Raw genomic sequence first — 13,681 nt, forward strand, 5'->3', positions numbered from 1 at the left:
TCTTGATAGTAGACGAAGATCCTGGGAGGGCCAGATGTCCTCCTGTCCTCAGAGGAGAAGGACCCTTCACGGTAAGTGTCCAAAGGCCCGTTCTCCCTCTGAGGCAGGACATCTGTGGGTGCTCCCAAAGCAGTCCTTCATCGACCGGGTGGGATCGCATCTTCGTCTTCGACCACATGTTGTAGAACTCTCCTACTGAAGGCCGCGTCCGCCGACGCGTACGTGTGCAGTTGATAGTGTTTAATGAACGTGGATATAGTTGTCCAGGTGGCAGCTTTGCAGATGTCGTCAATCGATGCGTTACGTCTGAGCGCTGTGTTGGTGGCTGCACTCCTAGCTGAATGTGCTGTAATTCCCGGAGGAATGTCCAGCTTGAGGGCTTTGTAGGCTTCCCGAATGCACAACTTGATGTTATAGGCGATGGCCGAGGATGACATGCGTTGACCTAGTTTTGGCGGTGACACATTTATGAACAAGGAATCCGTCTGGAGCATCTTTTCAGTCCGTATTATGTAAGACTTAATGGCCCGACGGACATCCAAATTGTGCCACTCTCTTTCCCTGGGATGACTAGGGTTGGGGCAAAAGGACGGCAGGTTGATCTCCTGTGCCCGATGGAAGGTGGACTAAGCCTTTGGTAAGAAGGACTGATCAGTCCGTAACACCACCTTCTCCTTGTGGAAGATGCACAGATCTGGCCTAATAGACAGAGCGCCAAGCTCCGACATCCTGCGCGCCGAAGTTATTGCCACCAGGAAAATGGTTTTAAGTCTCAGCCATTTCAGAGCGATATCTTTGATAGGCTCAAATGGTGGCTTGGTGAGTGCTGATAACACGACGTTCAGACGCCAGGTCGGGAAACGATGCACCACTGGAGGGTTGAGCAGGGTGGCCCCTCTGAGAAATCTCTTGATGTGTTGATGAGACGCGAGGGGGATACCGTCAATCTCCTGAACGACAGTACCAATTGCCGCTATTTGTTTTCTCAGTGTCGCTGGTCGTAGTCCCCTGTCTAGCCCCTCCTGCAGAAAACCCAGGACGGAATTTAGAGAGGGACCTAGGGAATCCACCCCCTTACGTCGGCACCATCTGTGGAAAGCTTTCCATGCACAATTGCAGACCCTGATTGTGGAGCCTTTTCTGGAAGCCAGGATGGTATCTATGATCTTTGGCGCGTAGCCCTGTCGCTGGAGACGTTGCCTCTCAATTTCCACCCTGTCAGTGACCACCATTCTGGGTGGGGATGACAGATAGGGCCCTGGTGCAACAGATCCGTGGATATTGGCAGACGTACCGGGGATGCCACTGACATCAATCGTAGATCGGAAAACCAGGGACGCCTGGGCCACCACGGTGCCACTAGAATCACAGTTGCCCCTTGCTCCCGGATCCGTTGAAGTAGCTTGGGTATCGTCGGTAACGGCGGGAAGGCGTATAGAAGGGTCCTTGGCCATGGGCATGTGAGAGCGTCTACTCTCTCTGCTCTGGGATGGAAGAACCTTGAGTAAAATCTCGGTAACTGAGCGTTCTGATGAGAAGCGAACAAGTCTACTTTCGGATTTCTGAAGTAGTCCGTCAGTAGGAGAAAGACGTTCCTCTTGAGGGTCCACTCGCCTGGGTGCAGGGTCTCCCTGCTCAGCCAGTCTGCCCGGGTGTTAAGAATTCCCCGGATGTTCTCTGCTCAAATGGAAGAGAGGTTGCTCTCCGCCCATATCAGGATCTGGTTGGCTTCTCTTTGGAGACCTGACGACCTGGTCCCTCCCTGTTTGTTGATGTATGCTTTGGTAGCTATATTGTCCGTACGGATCAAGACGTGGCAGCGAAAGATCCGTCCGCCGAAGTGATGCAATGCCCTCAGGACAGCCTTCATCTCCAGGACATTTATAGGGAGTTTCCTCTCCTTCTCTGACCAGCGTCCTTGGACTGGGATCCCGTCTAAGATCGCGCCCCATCCCGACAGGCTGGCGTCCGTGAAAATCTGCGTTGGATGATGCAATAGAAAACTCTTGCGCTGGCCGAGGTTTGAGTCTTTGGTCCACCAGAGAAGACTTTCTTTTACCGTCCGTGGAACCTGGAGTTTGGTATTTGCTTTCTGTGCAATGTGGAATTGAAACGGTCGCAGCAGGGATTGCAGAGGTCTGGTGTGGAACCGTCCCCAGTACATAGCCTCCAAGTTTGCCACTAGGAGACCCAGCAGTTTGGATAATTCCATTATCGGGGAAGACAGAGATTTGACTACATCCATTACTAGTGCCATGGTCTTGGTTCTCTTTTTCTCTGGAAGAAAGAGACAGCCCTTCCTCGTGTCTATCGTCAGACCTAAGTGTTCTAGCCGTTGCGAGGGCGTTAGAGAGCATTTTGCCCAGTTGACAAGGAACCCATGCCTTTCCAGGAACTGGATGGTGAATGCTGTCTCTTCCCGTGAGGCTTCTGCCCAAGTCGATCTCAGGAGGATGTCGTCCAGATACGGGTGCACATGGATGCCCCTCTCTCTGAGCTTCATTACCGGAACAACTAGCAGCTTGGTAAAGACTCTCGGACCTGTCGCGAGGCCGAAGGGCATTGACCTGAACTGCAGGTGAGTGTCCCCCACGCAGAATCTGAGGAACCTGCGATGGGTGGGAGCAATGGGTACATGCAAATAGGCTTCTGTTAAGTCTATTGAAGTCAAGAACTCTCCCTGCTGTAGGGCTTCCGCGATGGACCGGAGAGTTTCCATCCTGAAGTGTCTCAACTTGATGAACCTGTTTACGTACTTCAGGTCCAGGATGGAGCGCAAATCCCCATTCTTCTTGGGAACAGTAAAGAAGATCGAGTAGACGCCCCGCCCCTTCTCGTCCAAGGGAACCGGCTCGACGGCTCTTATGTCTATCAGGTGTTGTATAGCCTGGGAAGTTATAGCGTGCCTGAGAGGGTCTTTCTTGAGAGGTGAGTGGAGGAACCGTTCCGGTGGGAGGGAGAAGAACTCTATTAAGTAACCGCTTGAGACAATTTCCGAAACCCAGGCATCCGCCTCGGAGTCCATCCACGCCTGCTGGAATAGAAGCAGACCGGAACGTTCAAGGAGTCAGGGCCAGGGTCCCTTGTCATCAGCATCCTGTCTGTTGCCACGAAGACCCTGAGATTTCCCAAATTTTGCGTGGAAGTTTCCTCATCTCGGTTGTCCTCTGGATGAGCCCCAACCGCGCTTGTGTTCTTGTCTGTTCCTAGGTAAAGTGTGTTGGGTTCTGAATGGCTGGTAAGAATATGAATGTCTCGGAGTGTATTTCAGCGAACGTGGGAGGGACTTCTTCTTGTCCTTGGTCTCCACCAGGACCTTCTCGAGGGGGTCCCCAAAGAGTTTTCCCCCTTGAAATGGGTAGGCTAAGAGAATCAGTTTTGCTTGTAGATCTGCAGGCCAGGTTCTAATCCAGAGGAGACGTCTGACTGCGGTGGTGGAGGCCATGGCCCTGGAGGTAAGGGACAGAGAGTCCAGAGTGGCGTCCGCCGTGAAGGTACAGGCCTTGAGAATCCTGTTGGCACCCTCCAGCAGTCGTCTATTGTTGTTGGGGAGCAATTGGATGAGTCTCCTTGTCCATACCACTGCAGCCCGCGACACCGTGGAGGCGATGGCTGACGCTTTGATGGAGGTGGCTAAGGCCTCGTGAGCTCTCTTGAGTATGGCTTCACCTTTCTTGTCCAGTCCATCCTTAATGTTGCCATGTCCATCTTCGGAAAGCAGACCTTGAGACTGCAACGCTGCCACTGGGGCGTCTACGATGGGTACCTGTAACAGCTCATCAGCAAAGTTAGAAACAACGTAGATCTTTTTTAAGGCATGCGGGACCTGCTTACATGCTGCCGGCATGGACCATTCAGCCTTTAGCTGACGCTCAAAAAATTCAGGGAACGGGAACACTCCAGCTTTGCTTTCTGACCTGGGGAAGAATTCCCTGTTCCCTTTGGGTCTAGCCTTGTGTCCCTTAGTCTTTGCCTCCTCCGCCTCCTCGGCTTCATTTAAGTCCAGAGCTGAGAGGGTTTTTGATAGCAGATATTGGAAATCTTCCATCTGAAAAAGTCTATTGGGCTGGTCAGGAATATCACTATCAGCCTCCTGATCATCTTCTGATAAAAATTCCCCACCCTCAGATTCCTCACTGAGGGACTGCTCTTCCTCCCTCCACCTGGGGGATGGGTCTGGCACTTTACTCTGGGGCTGTTTTCTGGCCGCCTTGGTGGGCCACGAGCCCCCCTGGGGAGTTCTACTAGGAGCCTGGGGCACCACAGCGGCTCTGGAGGAGGATGGGCCAGGCTGGTCTGAATTGCAGAGGTCCAATATTGCAGCTCTGACGGAGTCCCTAATAGCCACCAGCATCTCTGGGGATAAGGGAGAGGAAGAGGCAGCAGCACTTACTTGGTCTTCAGGAGTGTCAGCGCTGAGACTCTGTGCAGGAGTTGCTGTCCCGTGTTGCCTATCTCCCGCCGGGAGGTTGGCAAGCACGTCTTTGCGTTTTGGCGGGAAAGCACCGTCTGCGGCTTTTCCTGCCGATTCTGAGTCCCGCGCCACCGCGCCGCTGTCCTCTCTCTTCCTCCTGCGTCCCGCGGCTTTCTCCGGCTCCCGGTCAGTTGTTCGGGGCCGTTTTCTGGCAGGCTGATCTGTAGGTGACACTCCTCCACCGGGGGTCCGATCATGCCTGCGCGGCAAGTCGGAGCCGGTCGGGTCTGCTCCCGCCGCCGGCAGGACGGCTCCAGGGAGGCAGCCCTCAGCCCTCTCCATGAAGGAATCTTCGGAGTCCGATGACTCCCTTGTCTCCATGGAAGCTCTTCTTGAACGAGAAAGCTCTCTCTCTCCAAGATATGGACAGAAGTAAGGTAAGGGATAGAAAAAGAAAGTGAAAGTATAGGTAGCAGAGCTAACCTAAACTAGAACTGCTCTCCCCTGAGGCAGGAAAAGAACTGAAGACCAGGGGGTGGTCCCACCTACAAGAGGAAGAAGTTTCAACTTCCTGCCTCCCCGATAGGACGGTGGGAAACACCCACAGATGTCCTCCTGCCTCAGAGGGAGACCCAGCAAATTGTCCCCTACTGACCCCTCTCATGTACTCTATCATTGGCTGCCCTAGGTTTGCACCATAGCTGTACCCGTGTTATTTAGATAATCTGATGTAGCCTGTATTGTTTATGGCGCCAGTTTTGTACTCTGTATTGTACTGAGCTTTTAAATATTTTTTTAAGATAATTGTTTGTTATTTTAATACATAATGTTTTCCTTTGTTGTTAGCCACCCTGAGCCCATTTGCAGGGAGGGCGGGGTATAAATTTAATAAATAAATGCAATATAAAATAAAACACACTAGCAATAAAATAAATTAATGGAGCAAAATCAAGTAAGATAAACGAGAAGCCACTAATCAAAATCAACTGCAATCAGTCAAAACAATTAAGCAAATGAGTAAGGGCAAAGGATTAGAATGATGAGTACAAATGGATACACACACACACACACAAAATCACAAATGCTAATTGACTTTTTAGTGGAGGCTTCAATGATCACTCCCCCCCCCCCCGCCAGTGTCCAACAACTGGCACTATGAGATTGTAGTCAGAGTTCATGACAAGTAGTTGGTATAAACAGTCCATGCCGAAATCTTGAGGTCCCCACCCAGAGTCCAAATTAAACGGCAGCATGCCAGAGTCTTGCAGCCACCCCCCTAGAAACCAAGAAAACATCTGGAGTGCTGAGGAGAGGGGTGGTGGCTTGCCATGGAAGACTAGGCTCTGCAAGGCAAAGTTCTGAAATCAGGAGGCGGCAAATGGCAGCTTCCTCTCTCTTGGTGCAGGAATGGGAGGGGGCTAACAGAGGGGCTCCGTGCAACAGAAGCTGTGTGATTTTGGCAGGGATCTGTTGGTGAAGATTGGAGACAGTTGGGCTGCCAGTATCCAAAGAAGTAAAAGAAAATCAGTAAAAAGATTGAAAAGGAAAAGTTTTCAAAGGGGACACAAACGGAATGTGAAATGTATTGTTGGGAAAACCCCCAACAACCATCGGAATGTGAAATGTCATGTGAAAAGCTATCCAAAAAGTGGGGCACAGAAATGGATCGCCATGACTGCTCGAGCAAAGGAAAAAGAGGAGGGTCCCAGGAAAAAGCTGGATTTCTTCATGTGGGGGCTCCCAAAAATAAAAGTTAAGGAATAGGAGAAAAAAGCAAAAAGAAAAACAAAATTGGGAGCAGCCGAGGTGGGCAGCCTTGGTTGATTCAAATGGGCAATCTGGCGTTGCACTTGCTGGGTGAAAAAAGATAAGAAAGAAAACTGAGAGTGCCTGAAAAGCAATGATAAACAAAGCTTACACAAGATTAACTTACAACTCCTGGTCTTCTGAAACAACAAACAAAAAATATTAGAAGGGGTGTAGCACCTCTTTCTCTTTAGAAGGCAGGAGTGATCTGGGCGAAGGAAGTTTCCCTGGCAAGGCAGCCTAGGCTAATTGTGGCTTGCTGTGCTATGCCAGATCACGCAGGGTCTCTAACCTGGTGAAATTTTGTGTTGGCAAAGCAAAATGACAAAACTCAGACAGTGTCTTAAAAAACTAGATGAACAAAAGGTGCAAGGGGACAAAAAGAATAAAATAAAGATTTCTGTGTAAGTGGAAGAACCACCTGGTGAAACGCACTCATGTTTTAAGGGGGGAAAAGAGAGTGAAAAATCATAACAAACCATAGTAAAAGGAGTTAATGCAAAAGGGGGGGGGGAAACCTCTTCCTGCTATTTGGGTCAGTGTAAAGGCAAAATGCACGAGTTTACTAGGACAGGAGCTATTCCTCTATCACAGTTCATCATTACACATACTTCTATCTATCTTCATACATACTAAAACCTGATTAATTAACAGTCCCTAGAATACCTTCCTAAATATACAACATTCCTCCATAGTTCCTTTTGCTTAATTCCTCACTCTTACACACATTGTCTGATTCCTTCTTAAGCATCCAATACTAACTCTTCCATGTTCCAACCCAGTCCATGTACTGTCATCCCAGTGTTCCAGGATTTATTGCTGGCATTACATACACAAACAAAAAGAGTAACGGTGGGTGTAGATATGCGCATTTCCCATACAGCTAGCCAACTCAAGAGGTACCACTATTCTTGCAAGGAAGGTCATTGGGAAATAGGGGGGGGAGGGGGGAACAATTCCATGTTTGATGTATTGTCGAAGACTTTCACGGCCGGAGAACGATGGTTTTTGTGGGTTTTCCGGGCTGTATTGCCGTGGTCTTGGCATTGTAGTTCCTGATGTTTCGCCAGCAGCTGTGGCTGGCATCTTCAGAGGTGTAGCACCAAAAGACAGAGATCTTACAGGATGACTCAGCCCAAACCCACCTTCCTGAGTAGATATAAATTACCTGCCAACATCTTCTCCACACTGTGACACTGAGAGATCTCTGTCTTTTGGTGCTACACCTCTGAAGATGCCAGCCACAGCTGCTGGCGAAACGTCAGGAACTACAATGCCAAGACCATGGCAATACAGCCCAGAAAACCCACAACAACCATAATTCCATGTTTCTCCACCAGCCGTGTGAGGTAGACCAGTGGTGAATGCAGAAAATGAAATGGGCAAAAGGAGAAAAAAGGGTCAAAGTTCCATCTGTTCCGCCCCTCTGAATAACAAAACTGAGCAGAGGTAGGGTAAGGGGAGGAGCAATTATGCAAGAGAGCAGAGTGCTCTAAAAAAGCAGAGGAACACATACAAACAAAAAAAGACAACAATTTTACAAATAAAGAGGAGGAGGTTGGGAGAACTCAAACCTAAGTTACTTCAGGGGGGCTTTTCCACCCCAAGGTTGGGTCCATGAGTTGGGACCAACAGGAATACTTCTTACCATATTTCCTATTCGGGTTTATCTCAGCCTCAGAGAGAACAAAAGGAAGAGGCTTTGTCTGGCTTGCAATATCATTGCAAGTGGGCACAGTCACAGTGGGCTGTGTATAACTTGGCTCGACATAGGTCCAGAGATTTGTAGTGGGGGCTTAAGTGATGGGTTCTAAACTCTGTGCATGCTGAGAGGCTAGAATGAATTCCTGGTTTGGTGACAGGGAGGCAGAAACTGAGAGCCAAGCTACAAGTGACAAATGACACTTGCCTGGCAAGTGAACAAACTCACGTGTATTCCTCCCTGTTCACTTGCGCTCCACTTGATTACATAGTGATCAAGTGGAGAGCAAGTGAGTGGCAAGTGAACAGGGAGGAATACACGTGAGTCTGTTCACTTGCCAAGCAAGTGTCATTCGTCACTTGTAGCTTGGTCCATAGGGTGGAAAAACTTGATCATTCACTCCACTGCATTTAACCCTGTTTAGTTCTGTGTCCTGTGCTGAGGGGACATCCAAAGTTTTTGCAGCCCAATGTGGGGCTGCACAGAAGGACGAAGACGATATTGCCCCTCCTCTCTTAATGACTAACTTCTTAGGACTATTTGAGAGCGCCAAGAAGCATGTAAACAGGATAACCCCCCAGATAATATACATTTGGGAGTTCTGAAGAACATGTGACCAGTTGCCACACTGAAGATCTGAGCAATCTTAACGGGTTCATCAGGAAAGGGATTAAAAATTAAACTGCCAGTATAGTCATGCCCTTATATATAAGCCCTTGGTGTGGCCGTGTTTTGAACACCGTGTACAGTTCTGGTGGCCACATCTCTATCAGGGCATTGGAGAACCGGGAAAAATGAGGAAAAGGGAAACAAAAATTTCAACTGTTATTGTTTTTATTATGTGTTACTTCATAAATCAACTCAAGTAGGCGTATGTTGCTTAAGGCTTAAAAATAATCTAAATCAATTGATCAATCCAGCATGGTTACTCTTGCAAGCTTAAATTCATTTTGAAATTAGCAAGAATCAAGGAGGCAAGGTAGGACAGTACAAAGAAAGAAAACATAATTTAAAAAGATGATGTGTATATAGTTCTTGACAGTTGATTTAAAAGGTAAGGATACTGGCAAGTGTGTGCCTGGAATGACTTTAAGTGACAGGAGAGAGAGAGAGAGAGAGAGAGAGAGAGAGAGAGAGAGAGAGAGAGAGAGCGTGCTTGAAGTGGAGTGTTCTGACTGGATGAGACAGTGTGACTCAGGGCCAAGCTACACATGACGAATGACACTTGAACGGCAAGTGTATTTCTCCCTGTTCACTTGCCCTCCACTCAATCCACTTGCCGTTCAAGTGTCATTCGTCATGTGTAGCTTGGCCCTGAGGGGAGAAATTAAGAAGGGCAGAGAGTTTAAATCGTTTTAGGTAGGGCTGGGCTAGGTTGGTAGGGACTTTTTATAAAGTGAGGCAGTTAGGAAAGGAAGTATTAACAACAGGATTAGGAAAGGTGAAGTTTATCGTGTATTTTGAGCTCTGTATGTTTCTTTAAACAAAGTTTGTTCTTATTCGTTTTACTTTATGAATATCATACCCTTAACAGTTCTTCTGTGCTCTTAGTGGTTCTGCTGAAACTTAATGGCTTCAGGGGTAATGCTCATAGTGTCTGGCCTTCGTGACCCAAAGATTTAACTGAACGTGGATCCAGTGATCCAGTGTGACCCTGGTGGCAGGATAATTTGTGGGAATTGAAAGAGACGGGAAAACGGACTGCACTTCAGTGAGGGAAATGTCATACCTTCTTCTCACATGATATCCAGAGATACCAGGAATGACCAAAGAGTTGCAACTTTTTCAGCATTTTTTTTAGCCCTACAAAAGTTCCTGTAGCCTTTCCTTTTTTAAAAAAAGGGAAATATATATGCTGCTATAGGCTCCCGGGGTGATTAATCAATAAATATAAAAATGTTGTAATAATTATTAACAAATTATAACATTAGCAGCATGCCTACAACATGTAAAATAAGTAGATCATAATAAAAACGTATGTTGTCAGTATCTAAAAGAAAGAGCAAAAAAACCTCAACATAGTCTGTTAAATGCCTGGGTGAATAAAATGATTTATGGAATGTGGTGGCACCTACTGTATGAAACCTGAGTTTAAATATAATACTGAAAGTTACCTAACTCATAATTTTCTTTTGACTTGCGTGAAATTAACTCAGTTTTATTCCAGAGACATCAAAATGAAAGAGTCACACATCTAAACTTAATAATGGCACTGGCATGAATTTTAAACATTCAAGATTCCCAAAGATGAAGGTTACTATTTGAAGCAGCTTTGAGAGACAGTATTAAGTGATGAAGAATGAACTTACCAACACAGTCACAGCATTCATCCCAAAGCGTGCCTAGACAAAGCATGCACTCCTTACAACAGGAACAGTTTCCTTCACCTGGTCGGCATTGACAGAGCTCCTAGAAACACACCACAGCATGTCAGAACATTCTGTGTGTTAAATACCAATCAAGACGACAGTTCAAATCATCCAACCAATGCATTAATCAAGTCTTAATAAAGACTGATCTTGCACAAGAAATTCCAAATGGAGTAATGGTAAACGTGCATTTTTACACATACACACTTAAAAATGAAGAGATTTTTTTAAAGATTAATAATTTAATCCACAAATTCTGTTGCTGTGCAGAGCTACAGGAAGATACCTATCATATTCCACATATTCGGGAGAATTAGCTGTATTCTCAATTGCAGCCTGGAATTGGTGCATACTCAATTCTATATCCATGATACCTCATTTCATCCATGCCACAGTGATCTTCTTGTACATGCACCCCAAGAGAAGAGGAGCAGGTTGTACTGCTATATTAATTCACCAATTCTGACCTGCACTATAATAAATTTACAGTGCAATCCTAAGAACACTTTCCTGAGAGTAAGCCCCATTGAACAGACCTGACTAGGATTCTGAGTAGACCTGCTTAGGATTGTTCTCTTAGTTGGGAAAAAACACATATTGCTGGCATTACCGGGCTACCCATTTTAGTTCTCATACATTGCATTACTGACCAAGGCTACAATTCTATTCATACTTATTCAGGAGTAAATACCACAAAACTGTGAGAGAATTAGTTCTGAGCAAACGTGGAAAATGCTGAACATTGTGCCTTGCAAACACTGTGCTCATCAAGCAGCTATGACAAATATTTGCTTACATTTTTCAAAAGATGATAGTAAGGGGGGGGGGGAAGTGAGAGAATAGCCACATACCATGAAGAGACACTGATTTAAGAACCGTTATTTTTACTGGTGCATTGGTTAGTGAACTGTGTTGGTTCAGAGACCATTCATGGAACTTTTTTTTAAAACAGGACTGCCTCAACTCTGCTACATTAGGCACCACAGAGAATTGGCTGTTGTTGCTGTGAAACTCTTGATCATTATTGTTTAGTTATATGCCTACAAATAGAGGCATTATCAAAATCTCCATTTAAAATAAAATAGATTGCCATAATCTATATTTTATAGCTTGGGTTTTTCCATTTGCAATACTAGCTGTATCTTAACATGCAGATTTCCAAGAATATTATGGAAATCAAAGATATCAGGAAAGACACAACAAATAGGATAGCTGAAGACCCACTGAACAAGGCAGTACAAGTGAAGCAAGACATTAAACTGTTGATCTCATTCACATCTGCTGCAGAGTTGCTAAAATAAATATTTATGTATGTTCCACCCGTCTGAATTCTGTAAGGAAAAGCATAATGCATATATGCGGGTGAAAAAATTTAAGAGCAAATAAAGTTGCTTAACTTCCACTTTTCAAGCAGTTCGCTATTGTCTTACAATCTTTAAATAAATATCAGTCTTGTTCTACACGGCTACCCACCCGAAACTACTAACAGAGTTCATTTTGCTTAAGTGCCACTGAAATCAATAGAAAAGTAAATCATGACTAAACTTAAGTTCCATCAATTTCAGCAAGACTTGAGGCCAGTAAGTATACCTAGCAATACATTTCATAAGTGTCATTTTCACAAGTAGCAGCATTCCTGTCTACATATCCAGTACTCAAATTAAATACACACCAGCATGGATAGTGTGTACACTACACTACACTACACCTACATTACTTGTGAGCATTCCTGCAGCTGCTTATTAACGCCTGGACACCTTAACGTTCTGTTCCTCCTCTCAAGGGATGCCTTTATGTTTTAAAAATAAATTTATGAAGTGTATTGCTATCCATACTTCCACAGCCACTTCCTCTTACTTCCGAAAAGTACAGAAAATTATGGTAATGAACTAAAACATTTGGATTTAAAAGGGGAAGAGTGAGGCTGAAAGTGTCGATGCAAGAATTCAAGCGCGATCCTCGTGATCGCTGGAGCTTCTCATGCTCCGCAGAACGAGCCAGGCCACCCCACAAGACCCTTTCTGGCTCACAGACACAGCAAAGGACGTCCACTGACGTTACAAAACTGCGGTTCCGAACTCCCGACCTCAAGCGATCCGCCGGCCTCAGCCTCCCATGTTCAGGCTGGGATTACAGGCGCGCGACACCGCGCCCAGCTAGAATGTAACGTATCTGTATTCAGTGTGGTTCTGTAATGGTTAAACTAGATATGGTATTAGCAGATCAATGTGTTTGGGGGAAATCCTGGTTTAACCACATAGAAACTGGGAAGAGAATCCAAATTAAACCACAACAGGGGCATGCTGGTGACGTGACGAACTTTTCTCCCATCTGTGCTTTACTTCCGTGCAGACTGTTATCTGCCATGATTTTTCCCTACTCAGGCTTGATATAGGAAGTGAGCCCTGGAGGCAGACTTCAGAAAGATATCATCTGGAGGGAGGAATCAGTCCCCCTTACATTCCTGTGTTTAAAACTCTATCCCACCTTTCTATGTGATTGAAGCAAATCTGGGTTAAACACAGAGGTCTACTGTGACTCAGGACAAAGATTATCTGTGCATACTTACATATTTTTACTTAACCTTTGCTATCACTATTGAAATTCCTGCTGGAATTTAACACTTCTGAAACTCACCGTGACAGTCTAAGGAGAATTAAAACCTTCTAAGCCCATTGGGCTTGTGATGGCATTATAAGGTCCAGAAGTAGCAGAAACTTCGGTACTGATTGTAATGGTTCAGTAAAAAGTATGCAAAAACCTCTCCCTTTTACATCTCAAGATGACTCTGCCATGTATAGGAATTAAGCCGAAATTTTCCATTATAACAGGTTTATATATGAGGTTAGTTAACATGGAAATTCCTGATGCAATTTTTAGAGTTACTTTCTAAACATAGAACAAAGAAAAACAAGATGTGTCACAGACAGGTTATTTTTGCTGTTACTCCTCAGCATCACAAATGAAATCTTGAAGATGCTTAGTCTCTCGTATTGGTTAATGACCTTAAAAACTGTTCAAAAAGTAGAATGGACTGAGAGAGAGTTCTTTACTGAAAGAACAGTAATTAAATTATAGTAAAATCAAAAAGAGTCCAGTAGCACCTTTAAGACTAACCAATTTTATTGTAGCATAAGCTTTCGAGAATCAAGTTCTCTTCTTCAGATCATGCATCTGAAGAAGAGAACTTGATTCTCGAAAGCTTATGCTACAATAAAATTGGTTAGTCTTAAAGGTGCTACTGGACTCTTTTTGATTTTGCTACTACAGACTAACACGGCTAACTCCTCTAAATTATAGTAATAATTCTTGGCAAACTTGGCATGGACTTAGGATAGTAAGGTTCAGTCAGGCTTCTGGGTACTATGCTGAGAACAGAGTAAATCTTCA

At 45.4% G+C, this 13,681-nt stretch overlaps 1 protein-coding gene across 3 annotated transcripts in view; it reads right to left on the bottom strand.

Annotated features, from left to right (window-relative positions):
* Positions 1 to 13,681, bottom strand: part of LOC129336163 (twisted gastrulation protein homolog 1-like) — a 30,567-nt gene that overhangs the window by 10,971 nt on the left and 5,915 nt on the right. For all 3 annotated transcript variants that reach the window (XM_054989194.1, XM_054989196.1, XM_054989195.1), the window contains one exon: positions 10,232 to 10,331. In XM_054989194.1, coding sequence (XP_054845169.1) covers positions 10,232 to 10,331 — 100 coding nt within the window. The remainder of the gene's footprint in view (positions 1 to 10,231; positions 10,332 to 13,681) is intronic.

This window comes from Eublepharis macularius, chromosome 9 (genome assembly GCF_028583425.1).
Source record: "Eublepharis macularius isolate TG4126 chromosome 9, MPM_Emac_v1.0, whole genome shotgun sequence".
Taxonomy (NCBI): Eukaryota; Metazoa; Chordata; class Lepidosauria; order Squamata; family Eublepharidae; genus Eublepharis; species Eublepharis macularius.